Source organism: Anser brachyrhynchus, assembly GCF_964034855.1.
Source record: "Anser brachyrhynchus genome assembly, chromosome: 3".
Lineage (NCBI taxonomy): Eukaryota > Metazoa > Chordata > Aves > Anseriformes > Anatidae > Anser > Anser brachyrhynchus.
In genome coordinates, this window is record NC_137696.1 from 125,200,849 (window position 1) to 125,224,306 (window position 23,458).

General features: G+C 64.9%; 2 protein-coding genes across 2 annotated transcripts; both read left to right on the top strand.

Annotated features, from left to right (window-relative positions):
- Window positions 1–1,249: 1,249 nt before the first annotated feature.
- LOC308193681 (uncharacterized protein) lies at window positions 1,250–11,736 on the top strand (the record flags this gene model as incomplete). The annotated part of the gene is made up of 3 exons (XM_080588616.1): window positions 1,250–1,306; window positions 10,000–11,074; window positions 11,538–11,736. 2 exons carry the CDS (start codon window positions 1,250–1,252, stop codon window positions 10,999–11,001), a joined length of 1,059 nt encoding a protein of 352 aa, XP_080444742.1. The 3' UTR covers window positions 11,002–11,074; window positions 11,538–11,736.
- A 69-nt stretch (window positions 11,737–11,805) lies between these two features.
- On the top strand, window positions 11,806–23,084 carry KCNK3 (potassium two pore domain channel subfamily K member 3). The gene is made up of 2 exons (XM_080584142.1): window positions 11,806–12,286; window positions 21,906–23,084. The coding sequence occupies exons 1-2, from the start codon at window positions 12,004–12,006 to the stop codon at window positions 22,811–22,813; spliced, it is 1,191 nt and encodes a 396-aa protein (XP_080440268.1). The 5' UTR covers window positions 11,806–12,003; the 3' UTR covers window positions 22,814–23,084.
- Window positions 23,085–23,458: the final 374 nt, after the last annotated feature.

Here is a 23,458-nt window from a genome sequence, read left to right on the forward strand (position 1 = left end):
AATAAAAGTCACAAGCAGAACACGCTGGTGATGCTCTCACAATGCTGAAAAACAGAGGAAAAACCCAAACCTCTCATAAAGGTGGGTGATGTTGCCCCGTGACCCGCTGCCTCTGCTCCCCATGGCTCCTGCAGGCACTAATTAACCTCAGCCGGGTCATTAAGGACTGGGACCAGCCTGGGCGCTCTCAGGGCTCAGCACCGTGCAGCTGCGATGCGCGGGGATGCAGCTGGAGACGCAGTAAATCAGGGGAAGGAGGCTTCAGCTGCCGCCACGCGCCGAGGTTATTTTCAGCAGCCCTGCTCTGAAGGCGGCTCGGGGTGCGGTGGCACCAGCGGGGACACTGGAAAGTGTTCAGGGCAGGATCCTGAAGGGTTTCTGCTCCCTTTCCCATGCCATGAGCCCCAGCTGGGGCTGGGCTTTTGGGGAGCCTGGTGCAGGGTCCCTGGAGCCCCTTGGGGCTTTGCCACGGGACCTTCCTGCACCTAAAACCATGAGACCACCCCGGCACTGGGGTGATGGCAAATGGTGGGACCGATGCGTCCCTGATGGCAGGATGGGGACAAGGACATGGGGACGGGGACAAGGGCATGGGGACAATGGCACAAGTACAGGGACAATGGCACAGGGACAGGGACAAGGGCATGGGGATGGGGACAAGGGCACAGGGACAGTGGCACGAGGACGGGGACAGTGGCACGGGGATGGGGACAAGGGCACGGGGATGGGGACGATGGCATGGGGACGGGGACAAGGGCACGAGGATGGGGACACGGGGACGGGGACAAGGGCACGGGGACGGCCCCAGCTTTGTTCCCTGCGCTGCCATCGATCTCCTGCAGGACCCCGGAGGAGACGCAGAGCCGCAGCCGCCCCCGTGCCGACCGCAGCCCTGCAAATGGGAGGCGTCATGAATATTTGATGGCTCCCTCGGCCGCTCCGCTACCCAGGCGAAGGGCTGCGGACCCGCGGCAACGGGGTGGCACGGAGGGGACGGCGCCGTGTCCCCTACGGGGCCACCACCACGGTGACGGGCTTTTGGGGTGGGTTGGGAAAAGCCCCGAGGCACCGGCGGCCGATGGCGAATAGTTTCGCCTAACTTGGGCATGGGGCCCCGTGTCAGGAGCCGAGCACTCCGCCGCATTGTGAGGCCATTTTGGCAGAAACGCGGGCTTTTTTGCGCATTAGGTTGTTCCCCTTAAAATAGCTGTTTGCGCTGTATTATTCAGATCCCTGTCCCGTCGAGACAATGCGGGAGGAAAACGGAGGCCAGCCTCTGGCAGGGGGTGACGGGAGGCTCCCCAACGTGGGTGCGCACGGGTGGGCGCTCCCCCTCCAGGGGCTGCCTCTGCTGGTGCTGGTCCTTTCATGGGGATAAATCACCATCATGCTGCCAAAACCCATATCGGGGAAACGGGGGGGGGGGGGGGGGGGTCTCTGCCCCCCACTAGGGCAATCGTACTGGGATGGGAGCCCCCCCCATGCACGGGCAGCTTCCGTCAGAGGGAGGCAGAGCGTCCTGGGGCTGTAACACGCAGCCTGCTGGTGCGATGGAGCAGCTGGGGGATGAATTTTGGGGAAGAGATGAGGCAGCTGAAGGGGATGGGGGTCTCCTCCCCATAGAGGACCCCCGTGTGGGGCTGTAGGTGGGTCTGTTTTGGGGTGGAGGGGGGACAGAGCCCCCCAGGACTCAGCACAGCAGGCGCTGGCTTGGGTCCGTGGGATGCACTGCCTGCAGGAGCAGGGGCTTTATCTGCAAAAACCTTGGCTGGGAGGTGAAACCTCCTGGCTCTGAGGAGGAGCACCTCGTGCTTAAGAGCATGGGTTTCCAGGTCCCCAAATGGCAAAAGTCTCCTGGAGAAATGCAGGCAGGCAAAGAGGCCGCGCTCCCAGCAGCTTCCTCGCCGGCACGGCGCCCGCTACCCGCTGGGTGCTGGTTTCGTTCATTTATTTGTGTAATTAGGTGGGAAAACACCAAACTACAGCCCCAGCTTTGTGGGCACGCCGAGAAAACACGGATTAGAGAAGCGGATAACGAAACGCTCGGGGATGGCAGGCAAGGCACCGGCCGGGAGCAGCCCCCCCCGTTCACCCTGCCTGGCGAAGCAGCGCGCTGCCGGTGCTCTGCCCCTGCTGCTCCTGGGCTGGGACGTGGAGCTGCGGAGCTGCAGATCTGTGCTGCCCGCTCCCCTCCTGCCCCCCCTGCTCCCCAGGCTCATTTGGGCACAGGCTGGCCACGGTGTAATGCAATCAGCCTTGCCCAGGCCCCCGAAACGCAGCTGTGCCTCTGCACCGCGCCCGCAGCCGATTTCCTGCGCTTGATGCAGCCAGAAACGGGCAGGTGGGGAGGGGGGGGACAGCGCCTGGCATCCCCTGGCCTTGCCTCCCGGGGGGCTTTGGGATCCATTATTATTTGTGCTGGGGCTGTAGGGGACAGCGCAAGGTCCCCATGGCCTCTGGGGACGGTGGCCTCACGGTGCCGAGGGGCTGCAGGAGGCGCGCTGGGGCCCGTCGCATCCTCACGGAGAGCAGCAGCTGGGGACTGTGCCGTTCCCTCGCCTGTCGGGGGTTGTTTCTGCTCTCTGGAGGAAATTGGATTTGCTCTGAGCTCGTTCCTCTGCTGTCGTGTACCGGGCGCCGGTGGCTCTCGGGCACTCCTGTGCTTGCTTCAAGCGACGGTGCCTGCGGCGGCGGGGAGCTCGGGTGCCCTCGTGGTGCTGAGCCCTGTGTTCCCCTGCAGTCACCGGTGCTGATGCACTGAGACCCCACCTGGCTTCACCGGTGCCTTCGCTCTGATCACCTCCAGCAGTCCCAAAAAGGGACGGGAGTTGCTCTCGTGTAGTGCCCAGAGCACTGAAAACCGTTGTTTTCAGATATGCAAAATTTGTCTGAAAATAGGAATATCGCCTGGTCTCATGGCCAGCAGGAAAGCCTAGGCTTGAAATGCGGAAGGGAGGTGCAAGGCAGAGTTTGTTTTTGTTTTTTTTTTTTTTTTCTAAAATAAGAGCAAAAAGCTGGCCTAGAGCATCAGGTTGCTCACGGCGGTGTTTCAAGGCCAGGATAACAAGGATGTGCCAGGGCTGGACCAGGGGACCTCCAGGAGTCCCTCCCAACCCCAACCATTCTGAGGGCATTCAGGACAAGAAGAGGGTTTTACCTCTAGGGTTCACAGCCCCTCTCGCCCCACAGACCACTGAGCTCCCCAGCTCCCAGCAGGTTGCATTCACCCCTTTGCTCTTCTGGCCGCCAGGAAAGCGCTCTCTGTTTGTACCCGGTGATTCATGCCACATCCCCAAACAATCCCTCTCCTCTTCATTTTTTTCCCTCCTTTACAAGCCAAAAGCAGACGTTTCTATTTCCTCCTGGCAGCCCATGGCTCCAAGCCGCTGACCCCAGCAGGACAAGTCAATTACAGGTTTTAATTTAATGTTTCCCTGCGCCTGTGACTCACCTGCGGCACCGCCAGCCCTCGGCTGCTCAGACCCAGCACCCAGCCGGTGCAGGGCATGGTGCTGGCCCCATCTCCCCCTGCCTTTCCCAGGCTTTTCAGTGCAATCCCTGGCTGTCCGAGCGAGGATGAGCTGCTGAGCAGGCCCGGCAGCACCCTGGGGACCCCGTGCTGGGGTGCACTGCTGCCAGTCCCCCGAGGTCTGTGCCGGGGGGACGCGCTGCTGCGGCCGCGCGGATCCTGCGCCCTGCAGAGGGTCAGCTCCGGAGGTCATCCAGGGCTGGAGCCGGACAGGGGCTTGGTACAAGGAAGGGAGCTGAAATCCCAGGTTGTCGTGAAAACGTCCAGAAAGGTTTGAGGAATGGGATTAGAAGGCGAGCAGCACTGTGCTGCAGCCTCCTCCCCGCGGTGCTGGGAGCCGGGGTCCCTCCGGACATCGCCGCCTGCATCCCGGAGGTGACTCGGCCATGGGGAGCGGCCGGTGCCACCCGTGTCCCTGTCCCTGTCCCTGCTGGGGCCATCGGTGGTTTGCGGAGCCCTCCCGGCCCCCCAGCCCCTTTGGGAGCCCGGGGCTGTGACCTGGCGCGCTGCTTGCAGCGAGTGCGGGCGTGGGGCTCCTTGTTTTGACTGCAGCGCTCGCTATTTACATTGCTGCTATTTTATTAGCATTCCTGGTTCTGTCTTTTCGGGACAGCAGACGTACGTGCTTCACGTGAAGCCCAAGACGTGCTCGGGAGGTTTTCTGGTGGCTTCCAGCTCTTTGCTGGGTCTGACCTCGTGTCCAAGCTGCCGGTGTGCGTGACGCTGAAAACACGCATGGTGCGGGTCCCTCGGCTCTCCAACTGGGGCGCGGGACCCAAGGACGGTCCGGAGCATTTTGGAGGAGTCTCCCCTTGCCCCACTCTGAGCTGAGCATCTCAGCTTTGCGTGATCCACTTAAACAAAGATCTGGATTGTCCTTGTTGCCCTGTGGCCAGCTAAATGCTCTGCACCCAAGTGAAGCCCCCCCCCCGTGCAGCTGAGCACATCCCGTGCCCCCACCGCCCTTCCGAGGCCGTGCTGCACCCCTTCGGAGCCCGCTGATCGTGGAATAAATCCATTAAGGGCGGAAAAAACCTCCAAGATCAGCCGGTCCAGCCGTCCCCTACCACCAGTATCACCCAGTAACCCCTGATGGAGGTGCTTTGGGAGCTCTCCAAGGGGCCCGCAGGACCCGCTCCTCCCGCACCGCGGCCCCCAGGAGACCTCGTCCCTCGCAGCCTCCCCCCGGGGCCGGGGTCAGGGGGCAGCAGAAGCTCGGTGATTTAGCAGCAGTGCTCGTCAGCGAGTGCCAGCGCAGGCCAGCTGCTGCCAGGAAAATGTTTCGCCCGTCAAACTATAAAAACCCACTTGTTCCATCGCCGCGCTCCTCGGGGTCAGCCTGCGGGGGTGGGATCGGGCAGGAAGGAGGGCAAGACCTTCCGTAGGAGCATCCCACGCAGCTGGGGCTCAGGGCTCGCTCAGCCTGGGCTCGTTTTGGGGTAAGATTTGCCGGGTGTGGGATCTGAGGTCCCTCCTGCCAGCCTTGCTGCTCGTTGCCCCGTGAGATGTTGCCCCGCTGGAGGAGGTGGGCACGCCTGCCCGGGCAGATTTTGGATCCTCCGGAGCTCAAGTTCAAGGGGGGGTAAATCCCAGGTAGCATTTAAGTGTCGGGTGGAACCAGAGGTCGTGGGAGCCACAGGGGAGTGGGCAAATTCCCGCCGCAAAGGTCCCTCCGTGGCTACCGAAAGCAGCGCTTGAGGTGCTTTGGGACATCACAAACTCCTGATAGAAGTGCCCAGACGGGGGCTGGCTGCTCTGCCCCATCCCAGCCCGGGGCTGTGCCCGTTCTCCACAAAGGGAGACAAGATCCTGGGCCAGAAACATTTCTGATCCAACCCAGTGCTGCTGCCAGGGAGTTTTTCCTTTTCCTGTTTCTTCTGTACATCCATCATTAGGCTTCAGGGTTAACAGCTTCGCTTGCCAGGCACCCCCAGAGCCTGGAGGAGCGCTTTTTGGGGCACTTTGGGTTCCGTTACCAAAACTTTCTCCTTCCCCAGGGCAGCTGCATGCCCGATACAGGTGCTCCCACATGAGCACCTGGTCGCGGCCCCCAGAGGGGGGGGTCCAAGCCCCCCAAAATCCCCGAGCGCTCGCGGCACAGCCCGGCTCCTCCAGCTGAGCCCTCGGTGTTCCCGACGGGTGAGCAGCTCGCAGCGAGGCGGTGTATTTATAGCAGCCGGCTCATGAGTTTTTAATTAAAATTCCATTTTCTTTTGCTCCAGATGGCACGGACGAGCGTTTTGGTGTTTTCATCGGGGTTTTTCAGGGATCACACGGCTCTTGCCCGGGCAGGGTTTGTTTTGGGGGCACAGGGGAGGGGTGCTTGGGGGGGGGTCCCCGCGCCCTGCCCCATGGGTTGGCTGCCTTGGTGGGATGCTGGGGAGAGGGGGTGGCTGTGTCCCCCCCCCAGACCCGCGTCACGTCCTCAGGGACTGCAGCCACCCCGCCGCTGTGGGGGCAGCAGGCAGGTCGGGAACCCTTCGTCTTGGCTGCCATCACGCCAGGGAACTGAGCCACCCGCTGGTGCTGAGTGGAGATGGATTGGGGGGGGGGGGGGTGGATGATTTCGGGAGCTGCCGTGATGGCAGGGGCGAGCAGAGGTGCAGGGCACCCTGCCATCCTGTCTCTTCCTTCCCCTTCACCACCATCCCGAGACCACCATCCTTTCCCCACAATTCCAATCCCACCATCCTGTCCCTCCCATCCTCATCCCAACCATCCCATTTCCACCGTCTCAAGCCCGCTATCCTGTCCCATCCCATCCCCATTCCCACCATCCTGTCCCCACCATCCCCATCCCCATCCCCATCCCCATCCCATCCCATCCCATCCCATCCCCATCCCATCCCCATCCCCATCCCCATCCCCATCCCCATCCCCATCCCCATCCCCATCCCCATCCCCATCCCCATCCCATCCCATCCCCATCCCCATCCCCATCCCCATCCCCATCCCCATCCCCATCCCCATCCCATCCCCATCCCCATCCCATCCCATCCCATCCCCATCCCCATCCCCATCCCCATCCCCATCCCCATCCCATCCCCATCCCCATCCCATCCCCATCCCCATCCCCATCCCATCCCCATCCCCATCCCACCCCCATCCCCATCCCCATCCCCATCCCCATCCCCATCCCCATCCCCATCCCATCCCATCCCATCCCCATCCCATCCCATCCCCGTCCCCATCCCCATCCCCATCCCCCTCCCCATCCCATCCCATCCCATCCCATCCCATCCCCATCCCCATCCCCATCCCCATCCCCATCCCCATCCCCATCCCCATCCCATCCCATCCCATCCCCATCCCCATCCCATCCCATCCCCATCCCCATCCCCATCCCCATCCCCATCCCCATCCCATCCCATCCCCATCCCCATCCCCATCCCATCCCATCCCATCCCATCCCATCCCATCCCTCCCCATCCCACCCCACCCCATCCCAAGCTGCCCTGCCAGGGGGAATGTGAGGGGCCAGGCTGCCCTGGCCTTCGCAGTCCCCCCCTTGGACGTGCTCGCCCACGGAGCACCCCCCAGGACAAAACCATTTCCCTGCTCGCTCCCCGCAGCGCCCCCATCCCACCCCCATGGGTGGCAGGACAGGATTTGGCCCCAGCTCTTTCCCCGCAGACCCACGGCCCCTCGAGCAGCAGCACAAGGCACATTTCTGCCCGCACAGCCCAAGGACGGGGGGGGGCCCGGAGGCAGCCCCCCTCCCCTCCACCAGCCCTTGCAGCCCGGTTGCAGGGGCAGAAAAGCAGCATCAGCGCGGCGCGGGTCCGCCGAGACGAAACAAAAACCCCCTGGGGAGTGACTCGGCAGCGCAGCCGGAAGGCAGACAGCGCAGTCTGCTTTTTAGGAGGTCTTCTGGGTTTCTTTTTTTTTTTAATTTTATTTTTTTTTATTTTATTTTTGGCAGCCGTGATGGCAGCGGGGGTTGGGGGGGGAGTAAATGGCCTCGCTCGAGCCCGGATGCATTTGTGGCTTTCAAGAGGCAGAAGCGGCCGGAGTTGGAGACGTTTTGTGCTGCGGAGGGCATGAGTCACGGCCACGGGGCCGCGGAGGGGAGGGCGCGGGGAAGGGCCGAGGGTGCGGCAGGGTGCTGGGCGGGGGGGGGCTGGGGTGGGGAAGGAGAGTGCAGGGTCGGGGAGCAGGGGTGGAGGTGCAGGGGCGGAGGAAGAGGGTGCAGGAGCGGAGGAGCAGGGGGGCGGGAGCAGGACGCAGGGAGGGAAGAGCAGGGATGGAGGAGCAGGGGTGGAGAAGGAGAATTCAGGGATGGAGGACCAGAGACAGAGGACCAGGGACAGAGGAGCAGGGATGGAGAAGGAGAATTCAGGGATGGAAGAACGGGGTGCAAGGGTGCAGGATCAGGGATGGAGGAGCAGGGATGGAGGAGAAGGGATGGAGAAGAAGAGTTCAGGGATGGAAGGACAGGGTGCAGAGGTGGAGGAGCAGGGTGCAGGGACAGGAGCAGGAATGGAGGAGCAGGGTGCAGGAATGGAGAAGAAGAGTTCACTGATGCAGGAGCAGGGTGCAGGGATGGAGGAGCAGGGATGGAGGAGCAGGGTGCAGGGATGCAGGAGCAGGGGGCAAGGATGGAGGAGCAGGGTGCAGGGGTGGAGTAGCAGGGATGGAGGAGCTGGGTGCAGGGATGCTGGAGCAGGGACGGAGGAGCAGGGACGGAGAAGAAAAATTCAGGAATGCAGGAGCAGGGAGGCAGGATCAGGGTGCAGGGGTGCAGGAGCAGGGTGCAGGGATGGAGGAGCAGGGTAGAGGGGTGCAGGGATATCAGGGCAGGCGCCCCTGTCCCAGCACCGTGTTACAGAGGTGGTGTCCGACCAGGCGAGCCCTTTCGCAGGGCAGCACAGCTCGGCACAGCTCTCCCTGCACATGGATACCCAGGAGGAAAAAGGCACAGGGCCTTTGCACAACCCCTTTTCTGTCCAGCACCAGTGACAAAGACGTGCTCACACCCTGCCTGTCCCCGCTGCAGGGCTGTCTCTGCGCCCCCCCCTCGGTCCCCCCTGAACTCCATCCTCTTCCTCCCGGTGCTCTCTGCTGTGACCCGGGACCCAGGAGAGGAGCAGGGTTGGGGTCCCCCCGTGCTGCCAAGGACCAAGGACCTGTGGCGCCCACCCTGAGCTGTTCCCCACCCTGGGAACTGCCCCAAATGCTGTGACCTGGCTGCCAGGGCATGGGATCAGGATTTGGGAAGGGGGGGGGGGGGGCCCGTTCCCTGCTCACTGCTCCTTCCCCCCACGGAAAGCAAAGGGCCTGGAGCTGCTGGAGCCGGGACCAGGGATGCTCCTGGGGCTGGTGTCCGGGGCTCAGCAGGGAGGATTTTTGCTGGATTCTCCCCCAAAAAAGGCTGCCTCTGCCTTTTCCCCGGGGCTGTGCTGGTGGGAGAGGCAGCAGCTGCCAGCGACAGCTTGTGTTGTGCTCTGTTTGCTCGCACCTCGCCGCTCCGGCTGGTGGAAAGCGGAGACTGTGCTGGGGATAGAGCAGCACCCCGGCAGCACCCCAGCAGCACCCCGGCAGCACCCCAGCACCCCAGCAGCACCCCAGCACCCCAGCCAGGACTGGGGCCACCTCACCCAGCAGGTGCCCGAGGGGGGAAGGAGGCGCAGAGCCCGGAGCAACGAATGCAGCGCCATCAGGAGCAGGGAGCCGAGGCTGGATTCGTTAAGGCCAGCCTGGGTGCTGTTTAAGCACCACAGAGATGTGCACGGAGCAGCACACAGAGGGCTGAAGCCCCTTCCTTTGCTGCTGGTGCCAATCCTCCCACTGCTAACAGTGCACCCCATCCCTGAGCCTGTCCCCTGCCCCCTGCCTTTGGGGAGCCCTGGGTTTGGCGAAGGGGGTCCCCCCGGGTTCGGGTGGGCTTAGCCCCGGGCAGGGCAGAGGCAAGGTGGGCTGGCAGCTCTCCAACAGACGCGGGAGGGATGCCTCTGTGTGCAGCGAGCTGGGGCTTTTACCCGTGCAAACACACACACGTGTGCGCAGGATGAGCCCATCCCCAACAGCGCGGCGATGCCACCAGGTCCCCAAGCTCCATCCCGGCAGCGCTGAGCTGCTCTGGGCATTAGGGTCTCCCTCTGCCCCCAGGGATCCTTCAGGGTACCTCAGCTCTGCCTCCCGCATTGTCACTATCGTTATTTCAGCTCCATGCACGTTTTGCCTCCTGGAAGAGCTTTGATTTTTCCTCCTCTTGCTTTCACCGGCTGCAGAACAGACGCAAGCCAACTCCCAGAGCGGCAGTGCGGGCAAGCGCCCTCCCCCGGCCCCTCGGCTGCCCCTGCCCTTCCTCACCTGCACAGCTTGGAAAGCAAAACAAACGAGGGGCAGAAAACTCGGCTGTGAGCCGAGGAGGGCGACCGTCACCTCCTGGCACAGGGGAAAGCCCCCGGGGACGCCGCTGCTGACTTGGTGTCCCCACGTAGCACCCTCCTTCCCCACACCCTGCATAGAGCAGAAGCTGGGGCACTGAGCCTTGCCCTGGCTTTTGCACCCCTGTAAGCTCTCAGAGCACCACTGGCTGTGCCCAAGCCCCGTTCGGGCAGGATTTGCCCCCTCCTGTGTTGGGACGTGGAGAGGAGCTGGAGGCAGGGCGCTGCTGGGAACCCCCTGGGGACCGCAGGGACCCGGGCGTCCTGCCGCAGTGCCACGTGTCGCTGCCTGCTGGCAGCTTGCTTGAGGTGCCAGCACATGTGCAAAGCGCAATTGTTCCTCGTTTCGGGTGTCAGCGGGTGACAAAATGTGTCCTGGGGCCACACGAGCAGCATGAGGTCGCTCCTTGTTGCCCCGGGCTCAGCAGGACAGCAGCTCCCATCCCCGGTTCCTGCCTCCACCGAGGACATTTGCGCCTGGGGGCTTTCCCCCAGGGGTCCCCCACGCTGTGCCCAGCTGGTGCTGGATGCAGTAAGGAGCGGTGCCCATTCTGGGGCACCTCCAGTGACAGGGACGGTTTTGGGGACAGCAACCGGCAGCTTTGGGCAGCTCGCTCTCCATCCCCTCTCACAGCGTGCCGTGTCCGTGCACACGGCTGCCGGAGATGGGGTGGGGCGCGAGCAACACGGCCGTGGGATTTCCCTCGGCGTCCCCCGGCCAGAGGAGAGGCCACAAGGCTGACACCAAGGCGCTTTGCACCAGCACCGTGCCTCCGACCGCAGCCCCGCACCGTGCGTGTGACCGCGGGCTCTGGGTGTGCACAGAGAGAGGCGTGCAACAGCTGGCCTTGTGTCGGTGCACACAGCGGGGTGCTGCCGGTGTGTACCGGTGCACAATACCAGTCGGTGCACCATACTGGTGAGTGCCCGTGTGTGCCAGTGCAGCGCATTGGCACCGAAGGTGCACAGCGCACTGGTGCGTGCTGGTGCACACCGCATGGGTGTGTACCAACGCCGGTGCCGGTACAGCCTGGTGCATGGTGCTGGGGCCTGAGTGCTGGTGCTAGTGCAGCCTGGCAGTGATGCTGAGGGTTCGGGGTGTACCAGCGTGTGTACGTGCACGGTGCTTGGTGCACGGTTATGGGACCGGTGCCCTGTGTCAATGCCATTCCCAGTTCATGGAGCCCGGTGCCAGTCCCAGTGCCCGGTGCTGGTGCCCAGTGACGGTACTTGTGATGGTACCAGTGCCCAGTGCCTGGTGCCGGTGCCATTCCCAGTGCACGGTGCCCAGTGCCCGGTGCCATTCCCAGTGCACGGTGCTTGGTGGATGGTGATGGTACTGGTGATGGTACCAGTGCCTGGTGCTGGTGCCAGTGACATTCCCAGTCCCCAGTGCTTGGTGCAAGGTTATGGGACCAGTGCCTGGTGCTGGTGCCATTCCCAGTGACTGGTGCCGGTGTCTGGTACCGGTCCCAGTGCCCAGTGCTTAGTGCACAGTGCCGGTGCTGGTGATGGTACCAGTGCCTGGTGCCCGGTGTCAGTGCCATTCCCAGTGCACGATGCCTGGTACCCAGTGCCATTCCCAGTGCATGGTGCCCGGTACCCAGTGCCATTCCCAGTCCCCAGTGCTTGGTGCAAGGTTATGGGACCAGTGCCCAGTGCCGGTGCCGTTCCCAGCGCACGGCGCCCGGTACCCGGTGCCAATCCCAGCGCCCGGTGCTCGGTGCCTGGTCCCCGGTGCCAAACCCGGTCCCCGGTCCCCGGTGCCAACCGCGGTCCCCAGTCCCCGTTCCCGAAGCGGGGGGGGGCGCACCGGTGCTGAAGGACAGCTCCGCCCCCACCCGCCCCCCTCCTCCACCGCCCCCTCCCCTCTCCTCCTCCGCCGCCAGCCCGGCCGCCACCTCCAGCACCACCAGCACCACCAGCACCACCAGCACCACCAGCACCACCACCGGCACCACCACCGGGGCCCCGCCGCTCCCCCGCCGCTCCAGCCGCCGCCGCCATGCCCCAGACGGCCCCGCCGCCGCCCCCCCCGCCCTCCTCCGCCGCCTCCGCCGCCACCGCCGCCTCCTGCTCCGCACCATGAAGCGGCAGAATGTGCGCACGCTGGCGCTCATCATGTGCACCTTCACCTACCTGCTGGTGGGCGCCGCCGTCTTCGACGCGCTCGAGTCCGAGGGGGAGACGGCGGAGAGGAGGCGGCTGGAGGCGCGCAGCCAGGAGCTGCGGAGCAAGTACAACCTGAGCGCCGCCGGCTTCCGCGAGCTCGAGTGGGTCGTGCTCAAGCTGAAGCCGCACAAGGCCGGCGTGCAGTGGAAATTCGCCGGCTCCTTCTACTTCGCCATCACCGTCATCACCACCATAGGTAACGACCCCCCCCCCCCCCCCGGCCCCCCGTATCCCCGCCGCCGCCACCACCGCCACCCTCCTCCTCCTCCCTTCGCCTCTGCTGCGCCCAGCCTCGCGGTGGTCGGGAGGGCAGCCCGCCTGGCCCCCCCGGAGCCCCGCTAGACCTGCCGGACCCCTCCCCGAAAGGCCTGACCCCCAAAGGTCCCCTCCCCAAAAAGCCCGGCCCCAAAAGTCCCCTCCCCAAAACGCCCGGCCCCAAAGGACCCCTCTCCAAAACGCCCGGCCCCAGTGGCGCCCTCCCCAAAACCCCCACCCCGAAAGTCCCCTCTCCAAAACGCCCGACCCCAACGGACCCCTCCCCAAAAGGCCCGACCCCAAAAGTCCCCTCCCCAAAACGACCGACCCCAACGGACCCCTCCCCAAAACGCTCGGCCCCAAAGGACCCCTCCCCAAAAAGCCTGACCCCGACAGACCCCTCCCCAAAATGCCCACCGCAGTGGCACCCTCTCCAAAACCCCCACCCCAAAAGTCCCCTCCCCAAAAGGCCTGACCCCAAAGGACCCGTCCCCATAACGCCCAGCCCCAGTGGCACCCTCTCCAAAACCCCCACCCCAAGGGCACCCTCCCCAAAAAGCCCACCCCAAAAATCCCCTCCCCAAAACACCCGACCCCCCGGCATCAGGCTCACCCACCCACCACCAGGAAACCCCCCCCACCCGCACCCCCCACCCCTCCCTGCAGCATCGGGGAGACCCCCACGGGTTCCCTCCCCCTGAAACCTCCCAGCCCCCACTGTCCCAGGACCCCCCCCCCCACCCCACAGCCTCTGGTCCCCCAGTTTGGGGGATCCCCTGCCCGGAATAACCCCCCCCCACTCCCCCCCCCCCACCCTTGCAGCCCCAGGGTGTCTGGGGGGGGGCTGAGCCTTGGCTCGGGGCAGGCACCCCCCTTCCCAGCCCTGCAGGGAGGTCCTGGGGGGGTTGTGGGGTCCGGCAGGGCTGGGGGGGGGGGTTCTCGTCCCTGCACACCGTGCCCCCCCCCAGCACCCTGGGGTGCTTCTGTCCCCTTCCCCGCGGAGGACAGGCCGTTCCCTCGGCTGACCCCTTCCCTGGAGGAGGAGGAGGAGGAGGAGGAAGAGGAGGAGGAGGAGGAAGGTCTCCTGGGGACAGGAGCCCATCGCAGCCCATCTCCTGCCGGGGGCGGGGGGGGACACAGGGATGTGGGGGAGCTGCTGCGGGGGGGGCACGGCTCAGGACCATCTCCCTGCCCCATCCTGACCTGACCCGACCCAAGCTGGGGGCGCACAGGGTGCCAGGAACCAAAAATCCCTGGGGAAACGCTGCTGGGGGCTCCCCCCACCTGGGAGAGGGGGACAGGGGGCAGGGGACAGGGGGGTGGGGGGGCCGCAGCACCCCTATAAGCCCCCAGCCCCAAAACGTCCCCATCCCCGGGAGCCCCAAAAGGCTCAGGCTCAGCGTGCCGCGGGCAGGACCCGGGGGTCTCTGGGGGGGGGGGGGGGGGGTGGTGGTGGTCCTGGGGGGCTGCAGGGCTGATCTGGGGGGGGGTTATTATGGGCTGGGGGCCGGCGGAGCAGCTGGGGCAGGCTCGGGGCTGTGGCCGGCCCCGTCACATTCAGCCTCCGTCTCCCTCGGGGTGGCCCTGGGCACCCCCCCCCGACCTCCCCAGGGGTGGCAGGGGGGTGGCTTTGTGCCTGTCCCCAGCCGGGGACGCATCCTGCGGGGGTGCAGGGCAGGCAGGGAGGGCGCTGAGCCGGCCAAGGTCAGGTTTAAGGAGGGAAGGAGGAAAAGCGGGGCGGGCGGCGGGTCCCGCTCCAAAGTTTTCCTTGCTTTTTGTGTGTTTTTTTTTTTTTTTTTTTTCCCTATCTTTATTATTTTTCCTTCTCCTGGGAAAAGAGCCAAAACTCGAGGCTCCGAAGGTCCCTGGGGGCCCTGTCCCCAGCACGCGTCCCCCTGTCCCCTGTCCCCCAGCTCTCCTGGGCTCTGTCCCCTCCGATGCTCCCGGGGGGGGCTCCGGTTTGGAGACGGAGCTGGGGGGCACCCAAGGGTGCCCGGGGCTGGGTGCTGCTGCCCTGGGGGGCTCCGTCAGCTGCTGGGGGCAGGAGATGAGCCCCCCCCCCCCCCCCAGGGGTGGCACTCACGGGGACAGCGGTGGTGGCAGCCGGGTACACGCACGGGGACGGGTACCCCGTGTCCCTGCCACGTGCTGGGGGGGGTGGGGGGGGTTCACCGGCCCCAAAACGTGTCCCCGGCCCCAAAACGTGTCCCCAGCACCTCGCTGCGGCCATTTGGGCTGGGGCAGGTGGCGGAGGCCGGCCGCGGTGCCACCATCTGTCACCGTCCCCCTCCCTCTGGGCTTGTTTATGGCACGGGATGGCGAGGGGACAGCTCGGCGTGGGGCAGCGCTGCGGTGACAGCGGTGGCACCGCGTCCCCTCCTCTGCCCCCGGGGGGTCTCCTGGTGCCCCCACACACACCCCAAAGCCTCGTGCCCCATGTCCCAAACCCGTGGCACCGCGGGAAGGTGCTGGGACCTTCCCTGCTCAGCACCCCGCGGGGGGGAGGGGGGGACACAAAAAGAGGCTGAGGACAAGGACAAGGACATGGGAACGTGGGCACCGCGGTGCTCTGGGTGCCGGCCACGGGGGGGGGGGGGGGCCCTGCAGCCCCCTCCCCACTGCCTCGCTGGGGTTCCCATGCCCTGGGGACGCGGGGACGCGGTGGCAGGGCCGGGTTTGCTCGGACACCCCCCCCCCAAAGCCCTCGGCCTCGCCGCCCGTCCCCGGCAGCGCCTCCTCCCCGCTGGCAGCGCGGGCCTGACGCAGAGCCAGGCTGAGCACCGCGCTCCCCGCGTGCCCTGCTGCTATTTTCATCGCTGATTCAGCCCCGTTCACCCTGCTCCGGGCTCGTCCTGGCGGCCCCGCGGGGAGGGGACACGCAGGGGGACAACCGCAGGCAGGGGGAGGGAAGGGACCACAAGCCCCCCCTCCCCGGGCCCTGGGGCCGTGGCACGGTGGCAGTGAGACACGCGTGGCCCGGAGGACGAGGAGCAGGTCGCTCGAGCAGGGGCGTTGGGGACGGAGCTCGGAAGCCCCCCCGGACATTTCCGTCCCCGCTCCGCGCTCGACGAGCGCGGGGGAAATCGGTCTTGGCAGCTGGGAGCGCGCCCTCGGTAGGCTTCAGAGTGAACGCGCCGGAGGGAAGGACCGTGCCGCTCCGGTTTAGGGATGGGATTTGCTTCCCCACACCCCAAACACCCACTGGGGGGGGGCGATGCCCAGAGCGGGACCCCCGTGCCCACGGGGAACACGCATCGCCCGACCCGCTCCAGCCACCTGCGGTCACCCCGGGGGCTTGTTTTGGGGACGAAGCAGTGCTGGGAGGGCAGGACCGGCGTCCTTCCCCCTCCACGCAGGCACCAGGCCCCCCCTGCCCCCACTGCACAGGACGTTCACTCTTAAGCCTACCGAGGGCGCGCGCAGCACGGAGGGCGGCTGGGGAGACGGGGTGCAGAGCGTGCGCACCCCGAGACCGCGGCCCTGCGTGATGGGGTTTTGGGGTGCCGACCGCAACCCCCGCGGCAAGGAGGAGGCAGAGCCTTGTCCTGGGGAGGCTCCTGGGTGTCCTGCCCGGTGGGCTCCATCCTGGAGACCCCCCCCGGAGCTCAGTTCTGCTCCCAGCCTGTACATTTCCTGCTCATCCCTGTCCTGGAGAGATAAGGGCAATTAATGCCTCTCCCTGCAGACGCCTCATTAAGCTCTGCAAGCGGCTGGCTCGGAGCAGGCACAAACAACCCGTGCTGGGCCAGAGGTGCCCGGCACCGGGCAGAAAGAAACAAGCCGCGGCCCAATTTCTTTATTTTTGTCTTTTTTTTTTTTTTTTTCCAAGTGCCGAGCCCCAGCTGGGTGCTGCTGGGTCTGGTGCTGGGAAGCCGGACCCGATCCGGAGCCGCGGGAGAGCCTGCTCCGACCCGCGTGTGATTTACGGGCCGGCCTCAACATTTATCAGCCGCCTCTCGGGCTGCAGGGAGCGCAGCGTGCAGGATTTATGGCGGGCAGCGCCGCCTTGGATAAATCCTGGCCGGGTGGCGTGGGGCTAATGAAGGGGAGAGACGAGCTGCTGCCTCGGGGTGGGGGGCTCGCGGCGGGGAGAGCAGCCGCGGGCAGAGGGGCTGCGGGGGTGCTGGATGGTGCTGGGTGCTGCTGCATGGTGCTGGTGTTGCACGGTGCTGGTGTTGCACAGTGCTGGTGTTGCACAGTGCTGGTGCACGGTGCTAGGCACTGCTGCATGGTGCTGGGTGATTGTGCATGGTGCTGGGCGCTGCTGCACGGTGGTGGGTGCTGCTGCACGCTGCTGGGTGCTGCTGCACGGTGCTGGGTGCTGCTGCATGGTGCTGGTGTTGCACAGTGCTGGTGCACGGTGCTAGGCACTGCTGCACGGTGCTGGGTGATAGTGCAGGGTGCTGGGTGCTGCTGCATGGTGCTGGTGCACAGTTCTGGGTGCTGGTGCATGGTGCTGGGTGCTTGTGCAGGGTGCTGGGCGCTGCTGCACGGTGCTGGGTGCTGCTGCATGGTGCTGGCATTGCACGGTGCTGGCGTTGCATGGTGCTGGTGTTACACGGTGCTGGTGTTGCACGGTGCTGGTGTTACACGGTGCTGGTGTTGCACAGTGCTGGTGCACGGTGCTAGGCAGTGCTGCACGGTGCTGGGTGCTTGTGCAGGGTGCTGGGTGCTGCTGCATGGTGCTGGTGCACGGTCCTGGGTGCTGGTGCAGGGTGCTGGGTGCTTGTGCAGGGTGCTGGGTGCTACTGCACGGTGCTGGGTGCTGCTGCACGGTGCTGGGCGCTGCTGCATGGTACTGGTGTTGCACAGTGCTGGTGCACGGTGCTAGGTGCTTGTGCAGAGTGCTGGTGCATGGTGCTAGGCACTGCTGCATGGTGCTGGGTGCTTGTGCACGGTGCTGGGCACTGGTGCACAGAGCTGGGCGCTGCTGCACAGTGCTGGTGCATGGTGCTAGGCACTGGTGCACGATGCTGGGTGCTTGTGCATGGTGCTGGGCGCTGCTGCATGGTGCTGGGTGCTGCTGCATGGTGCTGGGTGCTGCTGCATGGTGTTGGGTGCTCGTATACGGTGCTGGGCGCTGGTGCACAGTGCTGGTGCATGGTGCTAGGCACTGGTGCACAGTGCTGGGTGCTTGTGCACGGTGCTGGGCGCTGCTGCACAGTGCTGGTGCATGGTGCTGGGCACTCGTGCAGAGCGATGAGTACTGGTGCACGGTGCTGGTGCTGCTGCACGGTGCTGGTGCATGGTGCTAGGCACCCCCCCCAGCCCCGAGACCCCTTCCCGCTGGGGGGCCACCAGCACCCAGCCCCACGGCTGTGCCCCCCCCCCCCCCCAGTGGTGGGGCGAATGGGAGGACTGGGGGGGGCAGCCGGGAAGAGGCCTGGCGGAGCCCCAAAATTGAGTGAAAAATTGCCAGTTTTGGGTCAGCGCAAACACGGCCCTTGGCCGCTGCAGGGATTTTCCATGACAGCATCGGGCCCGCGGCGGGGGGGAGGGGGCGCACGGCTGCGGGGGGGGGGGGGGGGGGCCCGGTGGGGGGGCTGCGAGCAGCCCTGGGGGGCTGTGACCCCCCTGTTGCACACACACAGAGCAGTGCACACACACACACACGCACACACACACACGCACACGCACACACACACGGAGGGGACACGCTGGGGTTGGGGTTACGGAGCGAGGGGCCTGGTGCTGCTGCCTGCCGGAGGGGGAGGCTGCCCGGGGCCCCAGTCCCCTGCTCCCTGCACCCCCATATTCTGCTCCCTGCAGCCCCACACCCTCACTCCCTGCAACCCCATACCTTACCCCCTGCAGCCCCATACCTTACCCCCCTGTAGCCCCATACCTTGTTCCCTGCATCCCCATACCTTAATCCCCTGCAGCCCCATACCCTGCTCTATACAGCCCCGTACCCCTGCCCCCTTCAGCCCCATAACTTTGCCCCCTTCAGCCCCAGAACCTTGCTCCCTGCAGCCCCACACCTTGCTCCCAGCAGCTCCATACCCTCAATCCCTTCAGCCCCATAACTTTACTCCCCTCAGCCCCGTACCTCACTCCCTGCAGTCCCATACCCTTGCCCCCTTCAGCCCCATACCCTCACTCCCTGCAGCCCCATACCTTACCCCCTGCAGCCCCCTACCCCTGGCCCCCAGCAGCCCTATCCCCCATCCCCACACCCCCTGGAGCTGACACAGCCCCCCCCACGCCCCCCCCCCCCCCCCCAGCACCCGGTGCCCCCTGCTCTGCGCCCACCACCCCTGGCACCCGCAGCCCCACAGCCCCCAGCTCAGCACCATTCCCCCCCCTCCTCCAGCCCCATGGCCCGCTGCCCGCTAATCCCCGGGACGTGCTCCAGGTCCCAGCCCTGCACCTGCTCCTCCGCGGCCCTAAAAAGGCCAAGAGCCGGCCGCCTTCCTCGGGGACGTGCCAGGGTTCCCCCCCGGGGACGGGCACCGCGCTCCCTGCCCGCCCGGCACCCCCAGCACCCTCTGAGGAGCACCCATGGGGACGGTTTATGGGGTGTAGAAACAGAGGAAAGGTGCTGAGCCCCCTTTGTAAGGGTGGGGAGGGCAGGATCCGGCCCCATTGTGGCTGGGGGGCACTGGGAAGGGGTCCCCAATGGGGCAGGGGCTCGGGCAGCATCTCCAGCGCTCTTCCTGCCCGTAAGGGATGAAAATGGGGGTGCAAGAGGGGTTTGGGGGGCTCACCCTCCCCGGGTCTCTCCCCCCCCGCTATCCGCCTCTCCTCCAGGCTTTAAAACCCCCGACTTTCACCCCAAAAATGTGGCGGAGATCAGGCAGTGCCCGATGAAGCTGGGGGGGGGGAGGGGGGTCGATGGGTGCTTGGCCTTCCCTGGGGGAATGGGGCTGAATGTACTAAATATAGCCCTGGGGAAATGGGGATAAATATACTAAATATAGCCCTGGGGAAATGGGGCTGAATGTACTAAATATAGCCCTGGGGAAATGGGGCTGAATGTACTAAATATAGCCCTGGGGAAATGGGGATAAATATACTAAATATAGCCCTGGGGAAATGGGGCTAAATGTACTAAATATAGCCCTGGGGAAATGGGGATAAATATACTAAATATAGCCCTGGGGAAATGGGGCTAAATGTACTAAATATAGCCCTGGGGAAATGGGGCTAAATGTACTAAATATAGCCCTGGGGAAATGGGGCTGAATATGCTAAATATAGCCCTGGGGAAATGGGGCTAAATATGCTAAAAATAGGCCTGGGGAAATGGGGCTGAATATGCTAAATATAGCCCTGGGGAAATGGGGCTGAATATACTAAATATAGCCCTGGGGAAATGGGGCTAAATATGCTAAATATGGCCCAGGGGAAATGGGGCTGAATATACCAAATATAGCCCAGGAGCCCGTATGGCAGCAGGGTGCTCGGTGAGGGTGCCGGCAGGGCACCGCTGGAGGCTCGGGCCCTAAAATCCCACCCTTGGCCGTATGGAAATGGGGAGGTTTGGGCTGTTTCGGGGGAAATGGAGGCAGCCGGCAGCTGCGCCCCCAGCTCCATCCTGCCGCGGGTGGCACAGCCGCGGCGTCCCCTCCGCGGGGTCCCCAGGGGGGGCACCACGCTCAGCCCCCATCCCCAGGAGCAGCAGATGTATTTGGGGCTCCCCAGGAGCTGGAGATGTATTTGGGGCCCCCCAGCTCCCCTCTGCAGCTCAGCACCGTCTCCACGGGGCCGGTTTGGAAGGAGATCTGACGTGCGTGCTTTCGCCTCGCCCCGGCACGGCGTAAATCCTTGGCCCCTCGGAGGCTGCCGGCGAGGACGGCGGGGGAAAGGCAGGGTGAAGGAGAGACGGGGCAGAGTGGGAATACCAGGGCCGAGCTCAGGTCTGGAGGAAAAGGGACCAGAAACCCCCAGGGTGCAGGAGGAAAGGGGACCAGTAACCTGCGGGGTGCAGGAGGAAAGGGGACCAGAAACCCCCAGGGCGCACGCGAGGCTTTGTGGCTGGGGGCTCCCCGGAGGGCAGGGCTGGGCCCCAGGAGGACCAGAGCTTTTTTCAGGGTAAATTTGCCTCAAACCCAGTGTCGGGCTCCCCGAAGCCGTCCCCAGGTCCACCTGGCCCCGACAGTGCTCGCTCAGCACTGGGCAGAAATGGCCCACGGGGCCCCGGGGACGCTGCTGGCACCGGGGGAGAGGCGCCCGGCAGGTCCCTGCCTTTGCGCCTGAATAATAACATCGAAATGTTTTCCACGTGTAGGGGAACGCGGCCTCGTCTTTTATGTGGAACGTGTTTCTGGAGGCTTTTAGTAATTGAGGAGTGGGGCACTGTAAATGCAATGGGAAGGGGGAGGGGAAGGGGAAGGGGAAGGGGAAGGGGAAGGGGAAGGGAAAGGGAAAGGGAAAGGGAAAGGGAAAGGGAAAGGGAAAGGGAAAGGGAAAAGAATAGGGAAAAGAATAGGGAAAAGGAAAAGAATAGGGAAAAGAATAGGGAAAAGAATAGGGAAAAGAATAGGGAAAAGAATAGGGAAGGAAGGGAAAGAGGAAGGGAAAGGGGAATAAGAAAGGCAAAGGGAATAAGAAAGGGAAAGGAGAAGGAGAAGGAGAAGGAGAAGGAGAAGGAGAAGGAGAAGGAGAAGGAGAAGGAGAAGGAGAAGGAGAAGGAGAAGGAGAAGGAGAAGGAGAAGGAGAAGGAGAAGGAGAAGGAGAAGGAGAAGGAGAAGAGAAGGAGAAGGAGAAGGAGAAGGAGAAGGAGAAGGGACAGGGCAAGGTGATGGGTGGCTGCCCGGTGGCGAGGGCACCTCCTGGCAGCGCACAGCCCCCCCAGCTCCCAGCCCCCCCACGTCCCCCCGGGCTCAGCTGCCTCTTCCCGGGATCCATTACAGACAAATAATCCCCCTCACAAAGTCCCATCTGCACGCGTCCTGCGCAGGCAGGAGATTACTGCGCGTCCAGATGCTGCCCCCGGGGCTGGGGTCCCCCCAGCTCCCCCCAGCTCCCCTGGCAGCCCCTGGGTGGCCGATGGCAGAGACCTGGGGCAGAGGGAGGCAGGCACATGGGGACACGGGGATAAAGGGACATGGGGACACGGATAAAGGGACATGGGGATACAGGGATAAAGGGACGTGGGGAAGCAGATGCAGGGACATGGGGACACAGGGATACAGGGACATGGGGACGCAGGGATAAAGGGACATGGGGACACAGGGATAAAGGGACATGGGGACAGAGATACAGGGACATGGGGACGCAGAAATGCAGGGACATGGGGACACAGATGCAGGGACATGGGGATGCAGGGGCTCAGGGATGGGGTGACAGAGGACAGCCGTCACCCCTCCATTCCTTAAAAACTCCATTTTTTCCCCTTCTCCTTCGCACCCCCACGCAGCCCTTATGGGTCAGGCTGTCCCGGGAGGTGCATTTGAGGAACAGCGCCTGCAATGCCCTGGTGCCAGCACCAACCCCCCCCCCCGGCCGGGGCTTCACTCGGGTGCCCCCTCCAGACCCCACCCCCGGCCGGGTGGCCAAGGAAGGGCTGTGCAGGGTGCTGGGACCACCCCGACCCTCTCCGTGCCTTCTCCCCGCAGGGTACGGCCACGCAGCCCCCAGCACGGACGGCGGGAAGGTTTTCTGCATGGTCTACGCCCTGCTGGGCATCCCCCTCACCCTCGTCATGTTCCAGAGCCTGGGCGAGCGCATCAACACCTTCGTCCGCTACCTCCTGCACCGCGCCAAGAAGTGCCTGGGCATGAGGCGCGCCGAGGTCTCCATGGCCAACATGGTCACCATCGGCTTCTTCTCCTGCATCAGCACGCTGTGCATCGGGGCGGCCGCCTTCTCCTACTACGAGCACTGGAGCTTCTTCCACGCCTACTACTACTGCTTCATCACCCTCACCACCATCGGCTTCGGGGACTACGTGGCGCTGCAGAAGGACGAGGCCCTGCAGAACAAGCCGCAGTACGTGGCCTTCAGCTTCGTCTACATCCTGACGGGGCTGACGGTCATCGGGGCCTTCCTCAACCTGGTGGTGCTGCGCTTCATGACCATGAACGCCGAGGACGAGAAGCGGGACGCCGAGCACCGGGCGCTGCTCACCCGCGGCGGGCAGGCGGGCGGCGGGCACGGCGCCGACGCCGCTCCGGGCGCCCCGGTGGCCTCGGCGGCTTCATCGGGGGGAGTCGGGTTGGGGGGCAGCGGCGGGGGGCTGCGCAACGTCTACGCCGAGGTGCTCCACTTCCAGTCCATGTGCTCGTGCCTGTGGTACAAGAGCCGGGAGAAGCTGCAGTACTCCATCCCCATGATCATCCCCCGGGACCTGTCCACCTCGGACACCTGCGTGGAGCAGAGCCACTCCTCGCCGGGACGCTGCCCCCAGACCCCCTCCAACCGCTGCTTCTGCGGCGCCCGGCGCTCGGCCATCAGCTCCGTCTCCACCGGCCTCCACAGCCTCTCGGCCTTCCAGGGCCTCGTGAAGCGCCGCAGCTCCGTGTAGCCCCCCCCCCCCTTCCCCGGTGGCATCACCCCCCCCCCCATCCCATCTCCTCGGACCCCCCCTCCTTGGAAGCCCCCCCCCGGGGTCCCCAAGGGACTCGGGGCGGCTGCGGGGCGGGAGGTGGTGGTGTCGATGGTGGTGGTGGTGAGGTGGTGGTGGTGGGTACGTGGGGGGGGGGGGAGCGGCCGGATTATTTTATTTTAACTTAAATTAATGGTTATTTTTATTTTATTGTGCAAACCACTCCTCAAAATGTGAAACTCGAAGAGCCGCAGAGGGTGTTTTAACCTGGCCGAAAGCAGCGGGGAAGGGAAGGGGGGGGGGGGTGAGCAGAGGGGGGAGCACACACGTCTCTATCCGGGGAGCCCCAAGACCCCCCCCGGCACCCTCTCCGGGTGTGAGGGGGGCGCTGGGGTGGGCACCGGGGGTCCCATGGGGGTGGGCAGCTCCCGGGCTGCTGCAGCGTGCGCGCACCCGTAAATCAGGCTAAGAGGGGCTTAGACGGAGCTGTGCTCGCCCTGCCCCTCGGGGGGGGGGGACACGCCACGAGTCACGTAGCCCAAAACGCCGCCGGCTGTGCCCGGAGGTGGAGGTGCCCGGGCCGAGGCTGTAGGGTGCCCCCCGACCCCGATCCCCATCTCCATC